At 35.3% G+C, this 22841-nt stretch overlaps 2 protein-coding genes across 6 annotated transcripts in view; one reads left to right on the forward strand and one right to left on the reverse strand.

Annotated features, from left to right (window-relative positions):
- Positions 1-8259, forward strand: part of RNF146 (ring finger protein 146) — a 21701-nt gene extending 13442 nt beyond the window's left edge. For 2 of the 4 annotated variants that reach the window (XM_044676938.1, XM_044676937.1), the window contains exon 4: positions 6237-8258. In XM_044676938.1, coding sequence (XP_044532873.1) covers positions 6237-7296 — 1060 coding nt within the window. In that variant the 3' untranslated portion in view covers positions 7297-8258. Of the gene's footprint in view, positions 1-4056; positions 4165-6236 lie in introns of those variants that run through there. The other 2 variants (XM_044676941.1, XM_044676939.1) reach the window with 2 other exon arrangements.
- Positions 8260-9767: 1508 nt separating this feature from the next.
- The window catches only part of ECHDC1 (ethylmalonyl-CoA decarboxylase 1), a 72735-nt gene continuing 59661 nt past the window's right edge, over positions 9768-22841 (reverse strand). The window contains exon 6 of one of the 2 annotated variants that reach the window (XM_044676942.1): positions 9768-10723. In XM_044676942.1, coding sequence (XP_044532877.1) covers positions 10315-10723 — 409 coding nt within the window. In that variant the 3' untranslated portion in view covers positions 9768-10314. The remainder of the gene's footprint in view (positions 10724-22841) is intronic. The other variant, XM_044676943.1, reaches the window with a different exon arrangement.

Consider the following 22841-nt stretch of genomic DNA (forward strand, 5'->3'; position numbering starts at 1 on the left):
ATATATATATATATATATATATATATATATATATATATATATATATATATATGGAGAGCCCACACATATCTGCATGAGGTTAGTAATAGATCTAAGCCCAAGCATACACATAATCCAAACATAGATTCTGGTGGGATAATGTAATAAATAAGGGGCTGTAGCTAGTAAAGATGATAGACGGAGGAAGGTACTAGCTTTGAGAGGAAGGTATGAGCCAAGTACCAGAGCTGGGCTTGAAACTGAATATAAATGGATCAAGGATCCAGCCCACAAAGCTACCAGAGAGATAGGTAGGCCCTATGAAAATACGGCAGTATGATTTTCTATATTATGGATAACAATGGCCTAGAGAGTATAAATAAATATTCTGCAAAAGTCTTACCTTAACACCTGTCATATTGTCAAGGTAATCATGCATCCCTGAAGGATTATGGCATAGGAACAAAAGTTCCACAAGGTTATGACCAAGCTGGAAAGACTTCTTTGGAAACAATATGGTCCTGACAATGGATTATATCTGCTGCCTGTGGACCAATCTAGAAAAATATGGTCCTGGTAATATATGTTAACTGAGAACCAGATGGATTAAAGTGATCAAATTAATTGCTGATAGGAATATGGAGAAATAGGTCTAATATTATGAGCAGCTGTGAATTTTTTTTTTTTTTTTTTTTTTCTTAAGAAAACAAGAGAGGGGGCAGCTGGGTGGCTCAGTGGATTGAGAGTCAGGCCTAGAGACTGGACGTCCTAGGTTCAAATCTGGCCTCAGACGCTTCCTAGCTGTGTGACTCTGGGCAAGTCACTTGACCCCCCTTCCCCCCCCCCCCAATTGCCTAGGGCCCTTGCCACTCTTGTGCCTTGGAACCAATACACAGTATTGATTCCAAGACGGAAGGTAAGGGTTGGGGGACTGGGGGGCAGAAAACAAGATAGAATTGTATATTAAGATTTGTAAAGCTGTTCATGTTCATTGACCTAGAGATCTCATCACTGGGGTTAGGCCCTAAGGGTATTATTGAGAAGTAAAAAGCTGTGTGTGTCTGAAAATATTCATGGAAGCTTTTGTTTATATGGCAGAATAGCTGGAAATAACACAAATGCAGTGATTGGGAGAAATCGCTAAATAGATTGGGAAGTATTGAAATGACAAATATTAGATATATAAAGAAAATAACGGAAATATGTGAAGAAATGAAAAAAAGTAAAGAGAATGATATATACCATAATTACATTAAAAAATAACAGCCACAAAATCAAGAGAAAAAGTCTGCAAGTAAAACAAATCCAAAGGGAACTTAAAAGCAGAGAATGTTAATATTGCCATATATAATTTACATATTTTAAAACAAATTGGAAATAATGTGGAGTTTGTGATTTTGCGTGGATTCTTTCTTATGCATTTTTTTAGTTAAATGTTTTGTGGTGGTTACTAAGTGTATAATTTTTTAAAATGCTTTTTAAAAAAAAAACAGATTTGGCTATGTCAGTACCAAGTTCAGTAAACAAAAGTGGTTTCTTATTTCCTGTAATATCAAATATAGATTTCTGTTTTAGCATTTAAAGCTCTTCCTAACCTAATTCCAGGCTGCTTTTCAGGGCTTATTATGCATTACTCTATTTCCTACACTCTACATTTAAGCCAAACTGTCCTTCTTGCTGTTCATCCACATAAGACACTCCATCTGTTGTCTGCACTTTTGCATAAACTGCTCCCTATGCTTGAAATATGCACTGTCCTCATTTCTGCCTCTTTAAAATGTTAGTTTCCTTCAAAGCTTAGCTTAAATGCTACTTCGTAAGTGAAACCTTTCTTTGGGTCCTCACTGCAAGTGCCTTCCTTCCCAGGATTGTTTCCCTCAATAAAAGTTCCTGAAGGGTAGGAACTATTTTAACTTTTTCTTTTATCTCCAGCAATAATAAATACTCACATCTAATTGGCAGTTTGATCTGAGAAAACAGAAATGATTCTTAATTCTCTTCATTTCCCACTTGCCCGAGATTTTTTTTTTACTTCAAGCTAGAGACTAATTGCATATTTCTCAAGTAGATACTAAAACATAGCTTAAACAAAACTGTCTTTAACTCTCAGAGCTGATTATTTTTCTGGTTAGATCCATTTCTTTTTTTTTTTTTAACCCTTGTACTTCGGTGTATTGCCTCATAGGTGGAAGATTGGTAAGGGTGGGCAATGGGGGTCAAGTGACTTGCCCAGGGTCACACAGCTGGGAAGTGGCTGTAGATCCATTTCTTGAGGTGAAGGTACAGAAAAAGGAAGAAATTGATTAGAAAAAGAATTAAAGGGATGCATGAAAATATGTGGCATGAAGAATGAGGCAGTTAGATGACACAGGTGATAGAGTGCTGAGCCTGCAGTCAGAAAGACCTGAGTTCAAATCCCACCTCAGTGCTCACTGTGTGACTTTGGGCAAGTCACTTTGCCTTTGCTTCAGTTTCTTCAGTGGCAAAATGAAGATAACAACATCTGTTTCACAGGGTTGATGTGTGAGGGTCCAGTGAGATGATCTTTTCAAGCTCTTATCCTAGTACCTTGGGTACCTAGTAGGTGCTATATAAAGTGCTAGTTTTATTGTTGTTGTTATCATCATCGTCATTGTCACCACAAGCATGGCAGAGTTGCTAGCTTTCTTCTTTCAATACTATATCAACAGCTCAGATTTAAAAAACAAAACCAAACCTTTAGAATAACTTAAAGCATCATTTTTTTCTTGATCCACTAAATCTTTGATCTTGCTATTTTTTTACTCTCACTTAATTTTGAGTGTTTATATGGTTGCAACCTCTTCCATCATTTACTTGAACTCATCCTTAAGGCAGATAGATGTTCCTAACCTTTTGTGTGTGTATGCTGTGGGCCCCTTTGACAGTCTGATGGAAGCCTATGTAACCCTTCTCAGAAAAAAAAGTTTTTAGGTGCATTAAATATAGTATCAAGAAATAAATGAATTATATTTAAATAGTTATAAAAATTTTTATGTTAAAAAAAAATCATGCAGCCCAGATTAAGAAGGGCCACTGACAAAATGTTCTCATAAGAGGAATTTTGACCATGCCACTTTTCTTTCAGTTACTACCTGAGACAGGACAGACAAAATGCAATACTTCAAAGGCATTCTCAATTTGTTTATGGTTAAAAAAAAAAAAAGGCAGCGTGGTATTGTGCAGACATAATTGTCCTCTCAGGAAGACCATATTCAAGTCCTTCCTTTGACACATACTAGCTTTGTGGCCTTAGACAAGTTGGTTAACTTCTCATGATCCAGATGAATCTCTACTATTACAAATTTCAGAGCTGGATAAGATTATAAAGGAGAAAAATAGGAACCACGAAGGGTCATTTCACACATGGAAGATGAAGGATCATCTAGTGCGTGGAAATTGATGTGTACAAAGGCATGACATAGTAAAAAAATGTATGATATATTTAATTATGCTTTGACCAAAATGGATTAAAGTGTTTGAAGGGAATTGTAAAAAATTAAACTACAAAAAGATTGGAGGCATATTTTAGAGGACCTTTGAGTATCAGACTAAGGAGTATGGACTTCATAGAGAGCCAATTAATTTTTTTTCTTCAGTAATAGAATAACAGATCTGTACATTAAAAAGACTAATCTGGCAATAGTGTATTCAGAATACTTAAATTTACTGATTTAATTTAAATAAAACAATGCCAACATGTTTATTTTTGTGGGATTGTTTTCTTAATATATTGTGGCAGATATATCCCCTAAATGGCCATAATCTAATGGGAAATGGGCACTTCCATGGTTTATTTATTTCTGGTTTGGGAAAAAAAATTTTTTTCTTTAAGTTATAGAGCCACAAAATTGGGTTGAGGGGCAGGAATCATTGCTCTGAAATGTTTTGCATACCTTCTAAAAATAAAATATATGCCTGCCTTCTTGTAACATATTCATAGCTCTTTGCTTAATATCATACACTATGGGTGTAACTAAGGCCATCTCAAATATTATCTGATCTGGACTTGCAATTTTTTCAGATAAGTATTGGGAGCTCCCAGTGAGGAAACTCCTTCTACCAATGTGTCTTACAGTTTTAGAAAGTTGGGCTTTGAGAGGTTGTGACTTTCCCAGGATTACACAGACATTATGTGTCAGAACCTGGACTTGAATCCTGCCTGAGGTGAGCTTTCTTTATCCACTATACCATGCCTGCCTCAAATACTCAGAAATTTTTTATAGAAAAAATTACATAAACTGTTTCTGCTTAGTGATTTTAACCCTGATATCTTAAGTTAAATCTATTCCACTTTTTAATTTTTTTAAAATTGTGTTATGAAAGAGGCTCAAAATCTCTTCAGTCTATATTCATACTGTCCCCATGCTGCCTTGCCATGCCCTTCTAATTCTTTCATCTCTTTTCAGACATAATTTACTCAGTATATCTTTAAGCCAGAAATGTACTCTGCTTGAATGCTCTCCACTCAAACAGTCCTCAAAATACCTTGTGCATCTTTCCTTGATAAATTGGGAAATACAGTGGATTTCCCTGTTACCAGGTTAAATAGCAGTATGGGGTCTTAAGCCTTCAAAGTAAAATTTGTTTCTTAACTTATTTCATTACTACCATATTTCATATACTACTTCCTTTTTCAAATTACCTGTTCCCCTCCCCAACCCCAAGATCTGCAATTTCATTGGAATATTTATGGTGAACCTTTTAGAGACCAAGTATCCAAACTGCAACTCTCACACCATATGTGAGCCCCCTGCCATATCCCAGACAGGAGAGGTAGGAAATGCTTCCATTGGGCTGCTGGGCAGAGGGGTAGGTCATCTGAGAAATGTACTCAAGCATATGTGGAGCGGGGGGAGGAGAAAAGCCCCCTCTGGCACACGTGCCATTGGTTTGCCAGCACGGCTGTAGGCCCTTTCTGTTAAGGAAGTTTTCTGTATTTGGGCAAGGCACTTATTGCCTATTTTGCTACTTCTAGTCGTAGACAGTTGTCTGGGGTCCTGAGAAGTTAAGTAGCTTCTGGGTCATACAGTAGGACTTATCAGATGGGAATTTAATCATTTCCTATCCACTAGGCCTTGCTGCCTTTCACTTTTATAAAAATCAAGGGTTTTTACCTTTTTTTGTTTGTATTATGGACCCCTTTAGCAGTCTGATAAAGCTCTTGGATCCCTCCTTAGAATATTTTTAACATTTAAATAATATATTTGTGATGTTTTTAAACATACAAGATCAAGGAGTCCAATAATGTTGAAATTCAGTTAGCAAAATACTTAAAACTTAACAGGGGGGCAGCTGGGTAGCTCAGTGGCTTGAGAGTCGGGCCTAGAGATGGGAGGTTCTAGGTTCAGATCTGGCCTCAGACATTTCCCGGCTATGTGACCCTGGGCAAGTCACTTGACCCCCATTGCCTTACACCAAGGAACCAATACACAGAAGTTAAGGGTTAAAAAAAAAAAAAAAAAAAACTTAACAGGTCCTAGTTAACCCTTTCTTTGTAGTTATTTGCATATTTACCACCCTTCCTGTGCCACTCTCCTCTCCTCCCCCTTAGCTTATAAGATCCTTCAGAGCTAGGCTTTTGTAATAGCTATCCTCTTTGCTCTATACATCTTAGGTGTTTAATAAGTTTTTTATTGAATTAATATAGCCCATACAGATACTTTTATACCATTAGTTACAAAAATGCATCTTAAAATTCATACAATTCCTATTTTCCATTCCCCCAGCTGCTAGTGCCTTTCCCTTTAAAGGTATACCTTGTATCTTCCCTCATAGTAATTTTGTATGTACCTGTTAGTATACTTACCTTACCTTCTCCATTAAATAAGTTCTTTAGGGGCAGGGACTTGTATCACCTTCCTGACTCCTGACCTACTACCTGGCACATAAGTATTTAATTCTTGGTTGACTTAAAAGGTCATTAGATTGAAGAACTGGTTGGCAGCCTATATATATACATATATATATATATATATGTATATATATGTATATATATGTATCTCTTAAGGTTTGTTACTTTGCCCCTTCCTTCCCTTCATTTCAAGTTACTTCTTTACATTTGTGGCTTTCAGTTTTTTATATATTATTTGAGCAAGGAATGGGGAAATTCACTGACCCTCAGTAGGAAAAGGATTATCTATCTGTAAAGCACAGACTTTTCTGGTAGTTTTTTTTGGCTGGATGATTTTTGAAAAGAGTTCTATTTTGTGCTCACGAATGCCCTTTCTTTTCTTTAGGATGGCTGGCTGTGGTGAAATTGATCACACGATAAACATGCTTCCCACAAACAAGAAGGCAAATGAGTCCTGTTCTAACGCTGGACCTTCTCTCACTGTCCCCGAATGTGCCATCTGTCTGCAGACATGTGTTCACCCAGTCAGTCTTCCTTGTAAGCATGTATTCTGCTATCTATGTGTGAAGGGAGCTTCATGGCTTGGAAAGCGATGTGCACTCTGTCGGCAAGAGATTCCTGAAGACTTTCTTGACAAGCCAACCTTGTTATCACCAGAGGAACTGAAAGCAGCAAGTAGAGGCAATGGAGAATATGCCTGGTATTATGAAGGAAGGAACGGGTGGTGGCAGTATGATGAACGCACCAGCAGAGAGCTGGAAGATGCTTTCTCCAAAGGTAAAAAGAGCACTGAAATGTTAATTGCTGGGTTTCTATATGTTGCTGATCTTGAAAACATGGTTCAATACAGGAGGAACGAACATGGACGGCGTAGGAAAATTAAACGGGATATAATAGATATACCAAAGAAGGGAGTGGCTGGACTTAGGCTGGACTGTGACTCTAATGCGGTTAACTTAGCAAGAGAGAGCTCTGCAGATGGAGCGGACAATATACCAGCCCAGGCTGGGGCGTCTATGCTGCCTCTAGTGTCTACTTCTGTTAGACCCTTAACTTCACTAGATGGCCAGTTAACAAGCCCTGCAACACCTTCACCTGATGCAAGCACTTCTCTAGAGGACTCTTTTGCACACTTGCAAATCAGTGGAGACAACATGGCTGAAAGGAGTCACAGGGGAGAGGGAGAGGAAGACCATGAATTACTGTCTTCAGGCAGGGTACCAGCACCAGACACCTCCATTGAGGAAACTGAATCAGATGCTAGTAGTGATAGTGAGGATGTATCTGCTCACATTGCACAACATTTGCCCTCAACTCAGCAGAGACATTTGGTTCCAAATGTAAATCAGACAGCAGCCGATAGACCTGTAGCAGGGGGTGGAGCAGTAAGTGCCAGTGTCAGGTCTAGAAGACCTGATGGACAGTGCACAGTAACTGAAGTTTAAAGAAGTCATCAGCCACATGCTCAAGAATACAAGTACATCCATAATGGTATCTGTAAATTTCTGCCCATGAGACGTTACACTCATCCCCTAGTAGTGTATTTTGGGGTTAGGGGTGGGAAAGGGGAATGGGAAGAATTGGCCTGTAACTAAAACGTCTAATATGTCTCTGGAAATTTTATTTAAAAGTCAGGAACTTGGGTGTTGATAGTTGAAAGCTACTTAGCAATACCCAGTTTTTCTTTTAAGAAAGTCTTTATTTTGTAGCTTTTTTTTTTTGTGAGATCCTCAATCCCTTTGGCCACTATGTATTCTCTGTGCATTAACTGTCTTCATTATCTGACTGTTGCATTGTGTCTTATTTCTCTGCATGGATCGGCATATGGAAAGAACACTAAATTTGGGAGCAGTATAAGATGATATTGATAAGAGCAAGATGCTTAATTTAATGTGAAAATAGATTCATTTGGAAGGTATGAGGAATATTTTATATAGACAAAGAGCAACCATTATCTTCAAGTTCTCAAAATGAAAATGTAAACGGCTAATAACTTTTGTTGCAAAATCTTGACTGTAACACTGTAGTGTTCCCATAAACTTTGCTGTCTAGTCCTTGTAGTTGAGGTTTCTCCTAATGTCTCATCTTTTTCTTTTCTTTTTTTTTGTTAAAAAATTTATAATTTAATAAATACTACAGTTTGTCAAAAATAACTTGTGGCTGATTTTCCTTTGTTTGAATTGGGGGGGGGTTCCCCAGAACTTGTTTCTCTTAAAGACTGATATATTTGTAACACTGATTTAAGAATCTGTTTAAGACACAAAACCCAAACAATGTGTGATTACTCTATGTGCTGTCTTGGAAAGTATTAGAAAACATCCTGTATAGAAATGAAACCATTGCTTTCAGAACACTACAAATATTTCTCTTAATTAGGTGAAGCTTCCTAACATGAAAGCACTGAACCAGGAATCAAGTCATTTTACTATTTATTCACTGAAGTCACTGGGCTTCAGTTTTCTCATCTATAAAATATGAATGACAGATACTTGAACATCTTTCACAGTTATAAGGAAATTGTTTTATAAATTAAGGTATTTTTAATTGTGGTTTCAACATGAGTAGAGATCATATAATAATCTTATAAGAAAATCCAAACCTAGACACAGATTCTTACCATATGCCCAAAGTGTGTTCTTTAGACATGAACTCTTAATTCTGTTGGGTAAACCACATCATCTAGAAATTTCCACATCCCAGACCATAATGAATGTATTTAAGTTAATTTGGTAGTCTTGAACTTGACACTGAAGAGCTATATGTAGTTTGGGTTTATTGCTCTCACATTCCTAACTGATATTCTGGCTTGGCATTTTTCACAGATGTGAAATTCTCTTTATTACCTAACAAGTGGGTCTTGTACATATGATCCTATAAATCACTTTAAAAGTCATCTTGTCAGTCATGGATTTTTCCGACTTTAATAGTTGTTGATTACTACTAAAGCTTCATGATATTTGACCCAGACTCCAGCAACAATTGAACCAAACCATAGAGAAGCCCACCACCCTCTGGGGAAGCTCCCTTACATTATAGTAGCAACCTTCTGCAAGCAACAGTCTCCAGAATTCAGCATGGACAGGCAAATCAAATACAGCTTTTCATGACCCATTAAATCCTGGTTCTGCTACTTGACTCCCTTTGTGACATTTTACTTCTCTGGTCTTTAGTTTCTACTCTTATAAAATCAGACTGGATTAGCTGACCTCAATTTCCTTCCAGTTCTATACCTGCAATCTTATGACCTTCATTCACAGGAACTGCCCAGATAGGACAGGATAGTTTCTGGTTTCTCATGGATTTGGGGAATCTCCACCCTGGAGTAGGTAAAAAAGATAGTGGGAATAAGAATAGGAATATCACTTAAGTTTCTGAAAAGCAGCTATATATGGAGGTAGAAGTAGTCTTGGTTGATTTGACTAGAGAATATAACAAGAAACTGGGTGTAAATTGCAGACAAGGCAGGTTTACAACTCAGTTTAGTGAACTCTAGAAATAAAATGGGCTATTGAGTCCATTCTCCATTTTTGAATGGATGAAAAGTTGTTGGGTATATTGTAGTTAGATACTATTGACTAATGGTTTGGGCTAAATGATCATGAGTTTCTTGGCAACACAACTTCTGTTTAGCTTTATGTAAGAGAATAAAGGAATAATCTTAAGATTTTAACCTGAATGTAGTGTGGTATAGTCTTAATTGAATAGATATTAATATATCAACTAGCAAAAATGTTCTATCAGTGTGAAACTAGTATTTCATCTTTTAGAAAGATGGGGAGGGATCAATATACTCTAAAAAATTATTTTTGACTAAATCATCATCGGATCATAGTTTAGAGGTAGAAAGGACCTGACAGACCAGTGTAAACCCTCTTTTTACAGAATGAAACAGATATAAAATAGTTAAGAGATACAGTTACACAAGTTACAGGTAGTTTTTATTGTAAGATTTTAATTCTAACTCCAAATCCAGTTTTTTATCTGCTATACCATGCTGCTGCTTTTTTTGTACAGAGTTTTAAAAAGCTTTTTCAGTGCCCCTTGTTTCTTTTTACACCAGTCATTTCCCAATTTTCCCTCTCTCATTTAACTATATCCTTTGTAACAAAAAGCAAAATGTAACAATCTCATTTCCCAGCCTATAGATATAATATTTGGCACCTATAGGCACCCTGCCTTTCTTCTAAGAAGAAAGAAGTGTATTACACTGAGAGGGTCTATGACATTGGTAGATATCTTCTGATCTTAGTTATTATTAAATGAAAAATAAAACAATTTGATAAAAACTCAGAAAACAATCTAATTCCTGATTTAAAATATACTTTTAATCATAGATTTAATGTAATATGTGATATTTTTTTGCCCTGTATGGAAAAGTTACTAAAATGCTTATATTTAATGTTTTTTGACATTTAAACATTTTTTTAGTGGAAAATATTTGCAATTATCATGTTCTTTACAAACTACTTGTAAAATTTTTTCCTTTTGGCAATAGCCTCTAAATTAGCAGGTCCACCCCAAAGTGTGCTCAAAACATCTCTTTCAGTCTCTAATGCCTCTTCTAAAGCAAGTTCTTTTCCTGATGAAACCACAGTCTTCAAAGCTCTAATTACTTCTGATGGACCACTGATAAATTGTTGTAACCATTTTCGGGCCTCTTCTAGAGACTGACCTTCATCAGAAGACTGTAATATCTCATCAGCTATTCCTATTTCCAGGGCTATTGTAGGATCCAGTTTGAGAGCTCCACTTAGCACTTTGAGGGCTTGTCTACTGCCAATGATTTCAGTCAGTCGGGCAGCCCCACCCCAACTTGGTATTATGCCCATTTCTTTATGGACAAATCTGATTTCACTTGATGGAGTCATGAGCCTACAGAAGGAAGAAAAATGACAAATTAAAATGTAGAACCAAAATGTGTTACCTTAAATGCTACATTTGACTCAAACTGAGATGTGAAAATCAGATTCTTTTTGCCTCATAAACAAGAAAAGAATCCAAGATTATGAAATTTGTCTCTTAGATATGGATTCAGCATATATACAGTATTCTATTCTAATAACAGACCTTTTGAAAATAGTGGCAAATTTTGAAGAACAGCCTAACATTTTTTAAAATAAAACTTTTGTGAATACTGTATTTTCATTTAGCTTTAGAAATACAATGAAGAGAAGCAGAAGAATAAATGTTTTAGAATGTGGAAGGAATGCTAAGTATATGACATATAAGAAGAGAAAAGCAGCAGCACTATGAGTCAGGATAAAAAAAAATTAAGACCTCCATCTTTTTTGATAGAATAAAATGAATCTCTAGAATGGGTAAATCACTTTGTGACAAGGAGCCATTTAAAATTCTCTAATATATGAATTACTGAGGAAGAAGGAAAGAAAGGGCATGACAGCAATTGCCTGAAGAAGGCAGCAAAAAGAAAACACTGACTATATGAGCCCATTATGCCCTCTTCCCCTGAGGATTTATTTCCATAAACAATTTTAAGTATTGCTGACCTATCTTTGTTGGGAACAGCTCACCAAGAACCTCAGACCAATCTGAGGAAGATAGAATTAATTTACTCAAAAAGACTACCTAACCATACATGTTTAATAATGGGATAAAATATATACTCTATCCCCTTGGGCTTCTGTGAATCACTATGCTGATCTTTAGTAACCATGAATCTCAAACTATATATAGTGTCTTGGTACTTGTTACAATAAGCAGTGCCATTTGCAGACAGGAACAATTGAGGATTCTCATCATCCTTTAGGAGGTCTGTCTAATTTTTATACTGCACACAGCATACCCTCCATTTTAATGGTTTTATCTCACTTCATTGTACCACATTGTACCTCCTTGCCAGAGGAAAGCCTTTAAAATGAACAATAACATAGTAAATGCAATTTTAAAACCAAGTCAACAGGCATTTATTATTATTTTGCTGTGCTAAGGGTTGTGGATACAAAGAAAGGGAAAAATCTACCTGCTCTCAAGGGCCTTGAAAATCTAATGAAGGAGGCAATATGCAAATAACTGCACTAATAAGCTGCACAGGATAAGTTGGAGGGAAGTCTTACAGAAGGAAGGAGATTTTAGCTTGGTCCTGAAGCCAGGATAATCAGGATTCTATATTCACTACACCACTCAATATATCTTATTAAGAAAAAAGGGTTTTCCATAGAAAGTTGTCTGCAAAGGTCTGACTTTTTCATTTTCAAAGAAACTCTTGTGACATGTGTTGGCCAACATCAAAGTTTTTGCCAAAATGGGAAAGGAAGGTACATGGGTCACACTGCTTAGTAGCATGTCTTTGGTTGCACATTTTTGAGTAATAATATAGAATGACTTTTAAAAAATTCTATGTTAGCAATTTCCCATCTTAAAATACTTTAAAATTCAATCCTTATATGCCATTGAAACTGTATGGGCTGACACTGATTTCTTTGATGTATACTTTTGTAAGATATGCAGTTTTAATTTTATCATCTTTTAATTTTCCATTTACTGAGGTGGCTAAGTTCAAATATGGTGGTTCTGCTGCAAATAATAAGTCTACATCACTCAATGTTGGAAAATATCTTATTTTTTGGTTGTTATTCTCCCAGTTTAGTAAGTTATTAAGCATTTATCAAACACTTGTTATATATTAAGCAGCTGGGTTAGGTGCCAGCAATTCAGATGCAAAAAGTGAGAGTTCTTGTCTTCAGAAAGCTCATATTCTGTTGCAGTTATGGGTGTATGGGTAGGGGAGGAAGGAGAACAAGATTTTAACAAATAAGTAAATAAAGTATATATATAATATATATAATATAAAATATATAAAATAAAGTATATAATTCATACATATATGAATTAAGTTGCAAGAATTTGGGGAGGAAGACTCCTAAGAAGTAGGGGTATTAAGGAAAAGCCTTTTGTAGGAGGTGGCAGTTGAGCTAGGCCTTAAAGGGAGCAAGGCTTCAAAAGGCAAGGTGATCAGGAAAAGGCTTCTAAGCAGGAGAGGTACTTGTGGAAGGCACAAAGATGAGAAAAAAAAGTCTTATTAAGGAAAGAGCAAGCAGGCCAGTGTGGCTGAACTGAAGTGTGAGGGGAAGTATAATCATCCCGGAAAGGCAGAGGATGCAGGAGTATTGTGAAGGGTTTTAAATGCTAAACAGAATTTTACATTTGAGAGCCACTGAAGCTACTTGAATGGGGGAGTGAGTGATGATGAAACTAAAATCAATTTGGAAGCAAATTTTGGAGTCAATTGGAAGAAGGGGGAGAAATTTAAGGTAGGGAAACAAGACCAGCCATTGCAGTAGTCCAGGTGAGAAGTGATGAGAGCTAGAGCTAGGGTAGTGGTGGTATAGATATGGAGACCAAGCTGGATAAGAGAGGGAAGTGGGGATTCTTAGCTGTTTCTCACCATCATAGTTGTAACTTATGCCATTCTGGCTAACTGGTAAAGTGAAATGAGAAAACAAAGGATGCTGGCCTTCATGAGATCCCAAAGACCTAAACTCACTAAACTGGGAGTCACTAAAAAGAGCCAGTAATTACTCTACACTTGATCTCCTTCAGCTCTAAATACTCAAAATTGTCCAAAAATGCCTTTAAAATATATTGTAGAAAGATGTAAGGAAATCAAATTGAGAATCTTTTAAGGAAAGCATTAGGTTTCCTAAAATCAAATTGAGTTAGTTTTCCTAATTTCTAATAAATTGGTGCTTTAGTCCCATCGCCACCAAAAACAAACAACTCTTTCTTCCTTGGGTCCCTATTTAATCAAACAAAATCTTCCAACAGAGAACTTACAATAGCGTATTCAGCTACCCAGAGGGAATAGGAACTTTGCCTTAACAGCTGTGAATGTCCAAAAGGGGGACTTCAGTGTGGATCCACTATTTACAGGGAAAAACCAGTTATTAAAACATGAGCAAAAATTTAATTTTCCCCAAAAAAAGTCTCCTAAAATTTAATATTTCCAGAACATCATCATACTTCTTTTTGAAAAATATGAGGGGGGATATCTTTTTATGTAAAATCATGAGTTATGTAAACCACATTAATAGTTGGTAAAAACTGATTTAAGCAATAACGGAAATTAGAAAGGTTTGAAAAACATCCTTTTTTCCCCAGGATTCATAATGATAGCATTTTAGGAGGGAGTGGGGATAGTGAGTTTACAGTTTCCAATCATTTAAGTAAACGGTTATATAATATGGCATTTAACAAATATGTAACTAGTAGGCACAATAGTCTTGGACAAGATATCAAGTATATTAAATCTATCCCCTCCTACCACTGTAGTTTGGTCTGCAACTGATTTGGACAGAAGCAACAGAGTGATAGGTCAATTAAGGAAAAGCTAAATTTGATTATGATTAGTACATGGTGAAAGTTACAGATTTTAGATTGTAGTGCTATAAGTCATAACCATGTACTTCAAAGCACTCACAGAGAGGTGATATTCATTGTTTTAACTATGTGCTAATGATTAAGATGAACTTCTTTGCACTGTATAATGAACTAAATATTTTCCATTTTTGCAAGGTGGGCTCCTTTTCTGAACTGAATCTTCAGTACGGAGAGAGATAAAATAACATAAAAGAAAATAAAATACTTGGCTAGACAACTTGAATATTTGTCACCTAGAAATATATAAGTGCACTGTTGTAGGGATTTGGGGAATAGCGTGATTCTAAAAACTGGGATGGCATTGTTCACTTTAAAAACTTATTATTAAGGAATAAAATAATGAAATTTTGATTTTAAAATGTCTTAGACGTTATTTAAGTAAATGCTTAAAGGCATAATCAGAAAATAAAGAGAAACAGAAGAAAAGCATCCATTTTGAATAGCATTTGTCTCATAAAACTAATTGATAAGACTGGATTCTTTGCTATATGCTCCTATGCATGGACTTGTTGAATGTAAGAGCTAGAAGGAGCCATATAGATCACCTAGTCCAGTTCTCTTTTTCACAGATGAGAAAAGAGAAGCCCAAGGAGGCAATATCTTTGCCCAAGATCATTGAATCCTATAAGAGCTAGATCGGAGCCCTAAGCATTCTGACTCCTCATCTAGTCTTTTTTTCCAATTTGCAGCATTCATAATGAATTACAATTGGGGGAGAGGGGGAGCATACTGTCCAGTAGTGACATTTTTTTTTCTGCTTTTGGAGGGAGGGATTAGTTGCTAGGAAACAAAGCTAAACCCATTGCCTAGCTATAAGAATTGTTACAATCTCAAGTGCCTGGTAACTATTCCTTCTGTTCCTTTAAGGGTCTTTTTCAGATTTTATCCTTAATAGTTATTGTTCACATTTAGTTTTGTATGCAACCTCAATGCCTTTTGGAACTAGATGTGCTACAAATCTTATAAAAATTAACATTAGAAGTCAATGATTTGCTGATATGGAGGAAGGAGTATTTCTGTACTTCATTACTATAATACCCAGGAAGACTATTAATTTAGATAAATTCATTCATTTTAACAAATGACACCAAGACAAAAATAATTTCTTTCCTCAAAAAGCTTGCATTCTATAGTGGGGAAACAATATTGACATTAAATACAAAATGTATAAAATTATTAAAATTAAAAAATTAAATACAAAATATAAAGAAAATGCAGGCTAATTTTTTTTATGGGAAGGAGTAAGCAATTAGGGAAGGCATCAGTCCTAGACCTGAGCACTAAATGAAACTAGAAATTCTATGAGATGGAAATTAATCAATATATTTCAAGTATGGGCAACAGCCTATTTTCAGTGTCATGAAGATAGGCAGTTGATTTCTGTGTGAGGGGAACAGAATTAAGTCAATATGAATTGCAGAGAATATCAAGGAGATCAAAATGGAATGGGCCCAGAAAGGTTCTAGTGGTGCCAGATAGTAAAGGGCTTTAAATACTAAACCAGGCAATTTGTATTTGGTCCTAGAGATAACTGGGAAAATCTGAACAAGGGAGTGACATTGTCATACCTGTGCTCAAGGAAAACCTACCTGGCCACTCTGAAGATTATATTGTACTGAGGCATGACTAGAAGCAGGGACACTTATAAGTAGTCTAGGTCAGATTGAGTGATTGAGGAACTCTGGATCATCATTAAAACTAACTTAGAGGGGGCAGCTGGGTGGTTCAGTGGATTGTGAGCCAGGCCTAGAGACAGGAGATCCTGGGTTCAAATCTGGCCTCAGACACTTCCTAGCTATGTTACCCTGGGCAAGTCACTTAACCCCCATTGCCTAGACCTTACCACTCCGATGTCTTGGAAACAATACATAGTATTGATTCGAAGATGGAAGGTAAGGGTTAAAAACAAACAAACAAACAAAAAACTAAGAAACCTCCCTTGGAAAGGTGAGTGAAATGGAATGGATTAGGAAAAGAGTATGGAGGGAAGATTGAGGCCTTACAAATAATTAGAATGTGGAGGGAGGTTTGAGGAAAGATAGACAATTTCATACCCAATCTTCTCTGCCTATGCCACTACATATGGGTAGGTAGAACCACCAAGAATTGCTGCAATAAAAATCTCATATAATAACAGGGGAGCAGGATGGAGAAAACTAAGCATTTATAGAGTTGAGATCCTCTGATGAGAGGGAGGAGAAAGGAGTAGGGGTAGGAGATTTGCAAAAATTGAAGATTTGGGGGAAGGAGAGTATTCAACAAAATACTGTATACACAGGCCTGTGTTAGATGCTGGGGGGGAGAAAAGTTTAAGATGATTAAGTGATTCTTTTTATAGGTTAATTACCGGAGAACATTTCAACCACCTCTGTAGTAAAGGAGTAGGTAGCTTATTGACGATTTCTTAATTGACAGAAATTTAATGAAAGCTGTGATGTTTCTACTTTAGGTGTAAAGTTACGTTGTTTTGAGGCTTGAATTAAAGCCACTCAAAACCCAAGTGGTGTTAGGTGATGGAACTACATAGGTCTAAGGCTGTACAGCCCAGCAAATAGTTCTAATACTTTCATACAATAACTATATTACTCCCCATCAAGATCTGTATAAATTCACAAGATATATGCCTGCTCTTAAGATATATTTTTATATTATCTTATATTTCCACACTACCTATATGTGCCTCTGTATTCAAACCACTCTCCTAGAGTTATTTTTTTAACCATCTCCTCATGTTCCTCAAACTTTAAAATGGGGATAATAGCAACTAGATAATATTTGTAAAGTATTAAATTAATGCTAGTTATTATTATTAAAAACATTTTAAAAAGAGGAATATGAGAAAAAATTCACCAAAATCTATCAAAATGAAATATATGTAACTTTTACAGAGTAATCACTTACTGGATTCCTTACTTAGTTTTAATGACAATCTAGAGCATATCTATTTTCAAGGGAATTATACAATGTGAAAATTCTAAAAATGAAAATTTTAATCCTTTAAGATAAAAACATATACATAAGAATAGCATCATTGACTAAGATAATCTCTTATCTTCTGCCTCAAACCTTGATAGCTAGCCACACAACCACATAATATTAGAAGTAATTTTAGCAGACATTAATCTTACTGCATTCTATGTTTAAGATAACTCTCTTCTTAGTGCCAAGGATTTAAATGAATACATAGTCCTGCCCTTAAGGAGTTTACAACTTAATGAGGGAGAAAGGATCTTAATCTTGTCCAATTTTTTCTTGAAGTTTAAAGAAAATTAAAAACCAAAGAAGTTAACTAATTTGTCTAAGGTCATATAGTCTGTAACCAAAGTGGTAGGTACAAAATACTTCTTCCAAAGAAGTCTGTAGGTCCATTTTTTCCTTCCACAATAGTAGATTCATAATTTCATGCAACAATGTTTGGTGGTTTAGGTGAGGATTTGGGGAGGCTTGGAAGGGAGAAGGGTTGAAATGGAGAGAGGGAGCAATAAGAAAAAAGTTTAATTATATTGATTTAATAAGCATTTCATATATGCTACTGTATATTGGTTTTCTTGATTTCTACTCAGTCTTCCTGGGGTGAAAAGTCGTATTTGCCAAATGACATGGGCATAAATAAATCAGAGATGAAGACAAAGACAAGACAAAGTATCTGTTGCTTCCCAGGTGGGTATCATCTTTTAGATTTAACAAAGTATCTTATCACCATGAATATTCCAAAATCAAAATGGAATAAAGGCCCAATCTAGCTGTATGTACCATCATCAACATATTTACTGGTTCTCCTAATATAAGGAAAATCTATGAAATAACTCTATCAATAGAATCATAACTGACCCCAAAGGTGACCATTAGAGAAATTAGGAATGTTCTACCGGGGAGAGCAAAAACTCAGGGTAGGAATTTTAAGTCTTCAAGTATTTAAAAGGCTGTTACATGGAAGAAGGTTTGGTATTTATTTTGCTTGGTTCTGGAAGGTAAAATTAGGAGAAATGGGTAGGAGTTTCATGAAGAATTCAACTAAAGAAAAAGAAAAATTTCCTAGCAATTTGAGCTATTCAGAAGTAGAGTGAGCTGTGTTGGAAGGTAGAAAAAGAACAAGTATTTAGTAAGTGTCTACAGTGTGCCAAGCACTTAACAAATATCTCATTTGGGTGTCCCAACAACAACCTTGTGGGATAGATGCTATTATTATAATTCCTACTTTATAACTGAGGAAACTGGGGCAGACAGAAGTTAATCTATTAAATGTCTAAAACTCCCAGCTAAGGGCTCCATCCATTGCACCACTTGGTGTAAGGAATTAAAGTAGGCAATAAGGAAACTAAATTATCACTCTTTGCAGATGGTATGATGGTATACTTAGAGAATCCTAGAGAATCAACTAAAAAACTAGTGGAAATAATAACTTTAGCAAAGTTGGAATATACAAAAATAAACTGACATAAATCATCTACATTTCTATATACCAATGAAGTTCAGCAGCAAGAGTTAGAAACAGAAACTCCATTTAAAATCACTCTAGACAATATGAAAATACTTGGGAATCTATTTGCTGAGACAAACACAGGAATTATATGATCACAATTACAAAACACTTCACACAAATTAAGTTAGATCTAAACAATTGGAAAAATATTAATTGCTCATGAGTATGCTGAAGTAATATAATAAAAATGACAATCCTACATAAATTAATTTGCTTATTCAGTGCTATACTAAATTACCAAAAAAATTATTTCATAGAACTAGAAAGAATAGCAAAATTCATCTAGAAGAATGAAAGGTCAAGAATATCAAGGGAACTAATGAAAAAAAAATGTGAAGGATGGTGGCCTAAGTAGTACCAGATCTTAAAAGATACTATAAAGCAGCAATCATCAAAGCAATCTGGTACTGGCTAAGAAACAGAAGGGCTGAAAAATGGAATAGAGTAGGGGTAAATGACCTCAGCAATCTAATGTTGATAAACCCAAAGATCCCAGCTTTTAGGATAAGAAGGCACTATTTGACCAAAACTGCTGGGAAAATTGGAAAACAGTATGTCAAAAATTAGGTTTAGATCAGTATATAGTATAAGATAAGGTCAAAATGGTGTGTAATTAGAATGATATCCTAAAAAAACTATTATTCCTAGCACCCCACTCTCTTCCTGTCGTTATGTGCTGATGTAAACAGGATATAAATTCTGTGGAGTTCCCTCTTGCTCTCCTCTCTTCCTGTGGCTGCAGCTGTGGACACGGGGTGGTTTGAGCAGGTAGAAAAACTTAGTCACATGGTTCTATTTTGTTAGATAATAAACTTTATAAAATATAATACATGAAGTATTGGACATTAATTTAAATCCTACAAAAGGTATATGATTTAAACAAAGATATAAGTAAATTAGGGCAATGTAGAATAGTTTACCTGTCAGATCTATGGAGAATGTAAGAATTCATAGCTAAACAAGTGATAAAGAACTTTATAAGATATAAATGAATAATTTTGATTATATTAAATTAAAAAGGGTTTGTACAAACAAAACCAAAGCAATCAAGGTTAAAAGGAAAAAAACAAACCAGGAAAAAATTTATGATGATTTTCTCTGATAAAGGTTTCATTTCTCAAATATATAAAGAATTAAGTCAAATTTACATCATTCCTCAATTAATAAATGGTCAAAAGATATGAAGAGTCAATTTTCTGGTGAAGAAATCAAAGTTATAAATAATCATATGAAAAAATGTCCTGAATCCCTCAATTAGAGAAATGCAAATTAAAAACAACTCTTAGGTACCACCTCATACCAACCAGATTGTCTGATATGACAGTAAAGGAAAATGATGAATGTTAGAGGGGATGTAGCAAAATTAGGACATTCATGCATTTCTGGTAGAGTTGTATACTATTTCATTCTGGAGGGCAATCTGGACTTATGCCCAAAGGTCTATAAAAGAATGCATACCCTTTGATCCAGTAATACCACTAACTAGGTTTGTATTCTAAAGAGATAAAAAATAATGGGAAAGGACCTATTTATTCAAAAATATTTATAGCTGCTCTTTTTGTGGTGGCAAAGAATTAGAAATTTAAGAGATGTCCGTCAACTGGGAAATGGCTAAACAAATTATGGTATATAATGGTGCAGGAATACTATTGTGCTGTAAGGAATAATGAACAAGATGATTTCAGAAAGAGCTTTAAAGGCCTTCATAGACTGATGCAGAGTGAAATAAGCAGAACCAGGAAAACACTGGACACAGTAACAGCAATATGGTGGAACAATCAAATATGATAGACTTTGCTACTAACAGCAATACAATGATCCAGGACAATTCTGAGGGTCTTATAAAAAACAATACTACCCACCTCCAAAGAAAGAACTGTTGGAGTAGAAATGCAGACAAAAACATATGATTTATCACTTGTTTACTTGGGTAATACATTTTGGTTTTATAAGATTATTCATTTAAAAAATGAATAATAATGGAAACATGTTTTGATTGATAATACATGTATAATCCAAATAGAATTGCTTGCCAGTCCCAGGATGGGGGAGGGAAGAAGGGAAGGAGACAATTTGTTTCATATAACTTCAGGAAACTTATGTGGAAATTTATTAAAATTAAAAATTAAAAAAAATGTAAAAAGCTTCCATACCTTCCACAAAGTTCTATCTCATTCTTACAGCAGAGTTGTGATTATTAGAGCTATGGTAGGTAAAGATTTATGAGACATTTTTAGTTTTGTCTGGGTGTTTGGGGTATTGAAAGTTTGCTTACTTTCCAAGCCTAATTTAATAGTCTGCAACTGTGGCATGACCTCAGTATTTCACACCAACTCCTCAAGGTGAGATTTCCCAAATAGCTGGGAAGTAACTGAAACATAAACAAAGCAGCACCTTCTGCTTCCTATTTAAATACCCTGAACTCCCAGTTCAACAGCTTTCTCAGCCACACAAAGGGATGGTTATAGGGCTTTGAAATTTCTCTAACCAAATGCTCCTATCTCTCCAACTCTTCCTTATTATCTTTGATGCTGTAGTTAACCAGTTTATATACTTTCCTCTATTCAGATTTTACTTGTCTCTGTTTAGTCACTGCTCATGCCTGGCTAAATCCTGTCCTAGGTTCTTCCCGCCACCTGACTTCTATGTGCTGAATATCATTGTCTAAAAATGTATGTTATCTAATTTTAATTGGATCCCCAAATGCTGTAGAGCAATCCTTCTATTTTCTTAATTATTACATTCCCTTACTTTGGTTGCTACAAACCTTTTTTCAAGTTTTCCCTCTCCTTTTTCTCCATTTTTCCTCAGAAAAATGTGCACCTCCTTTTAAGAGAAAAGATACTATCCATTGGGCACTTCATCCTCTCTCCATTCTTTATAACAAACCCCAATATTTCTCCTCTTCCTGTTTTGTTTTATCCTCTTTTGCTCTAGATTCATAAAGGTTACCCATCTTTCCAAAACCAACTCTTCTATTTGTGTCCTTGTTACTTCCTTCTCAAAGAGTTTGCTCCACTTTTATTACCTTATTTTCAATCTTTCTTCTGGCTTCTTTCTTGCTTATGAATATGCCAATGTCTATTCTATTTAAAATAAAAAAGCAGTTTACTCTATTGTCCCTTCAAACTACTTATCATCCTGTGTCTCTCATCCATTTTAAAACCAAACTCACAGAAAAAGTCATCTCTTTTCCATACCCCTCACTTCCTTTTTTTCCCCCACAATCAATTTTCAATTCCTTGCAGTCTGGCCTCTGACCTCACTACACAATTGAAACCAGTTTATCTCAGATTACTATCAATCTCTTAATTACCAAACCCAGAGGCCTTTTCCCATTCATTATTCTCAACTTCTTTGCAATGTTTGACACTTTAGATCACCCTATCTTCCAGGATACTTTTTCCTTAGTTTTCTCCTTTTCTTCTGATCATTCTTATTCCCTTTGCTGAATCATCATCCATGTTCTGTTTCCTAAACATGTATTTCCCCCTGGGCTTTCTCTTTCTCTTTTCCCATATTAAATTATCTCTCTGCAGATGGGCAGAAAAATTTGGTCATTTTTCTCTCTATGTGTGTTTAAAATGTAAAATGGAACAAATTTAACTAATTTAAAAAATTATTATGGTTAAATTTAATAAAAATTATCATCACCATCACTTTCTTCAGGTTGTATGCAAGTAAGAGAGAATGAAGGTGGCAGAATATCTTCTAAATGAAAACTGATCATTTAAATGAAAGAACCAGATATTTGTAGATTAGCTCTAGCTTAGAAAATTAAATTTGTCAAAAAGTCTTAAATGTGTTTCCGAGGTTTAGAAAGCCATGGTTCTAAAACCTCCTCCTATAAAAGAAGGGTCAGTGCTACATCTTCCTAATTGGGAAAATATTTATTAAAAGTATGTTCATTGCCTCTTGAAAAATCTCTGAAATATCAATCCTTATTTATTAGCAACTCCTAAAATGTTAACTATGATATTACTTCATTTTTGAGTTACACCTGCTTTTTAGGTTCCACTAAAACTAACTTTTTGAGTTACAATATTGTATTTTATTTAGCAAAACTAGACAGACTTAGAAGACTTCATCATGGTCTAAAGATGCTAAAGA

The sequence above is a fragment of the Gracilinanus agilis genome, chromosome 4 (genome assembly GCF_016433145.1).
Source record: "Gracilinanus agilis isolate LMUSP501 chromosome 4, AgileGrace, whole genome shotgun sequence".
Classification (NCBI taxonomy): Eukaryota; Metazoa; Chordata; class Mammalia; order Didelphimorphia; family Didelphidae; genus Gracilinanus; species Gracilinanus agilis.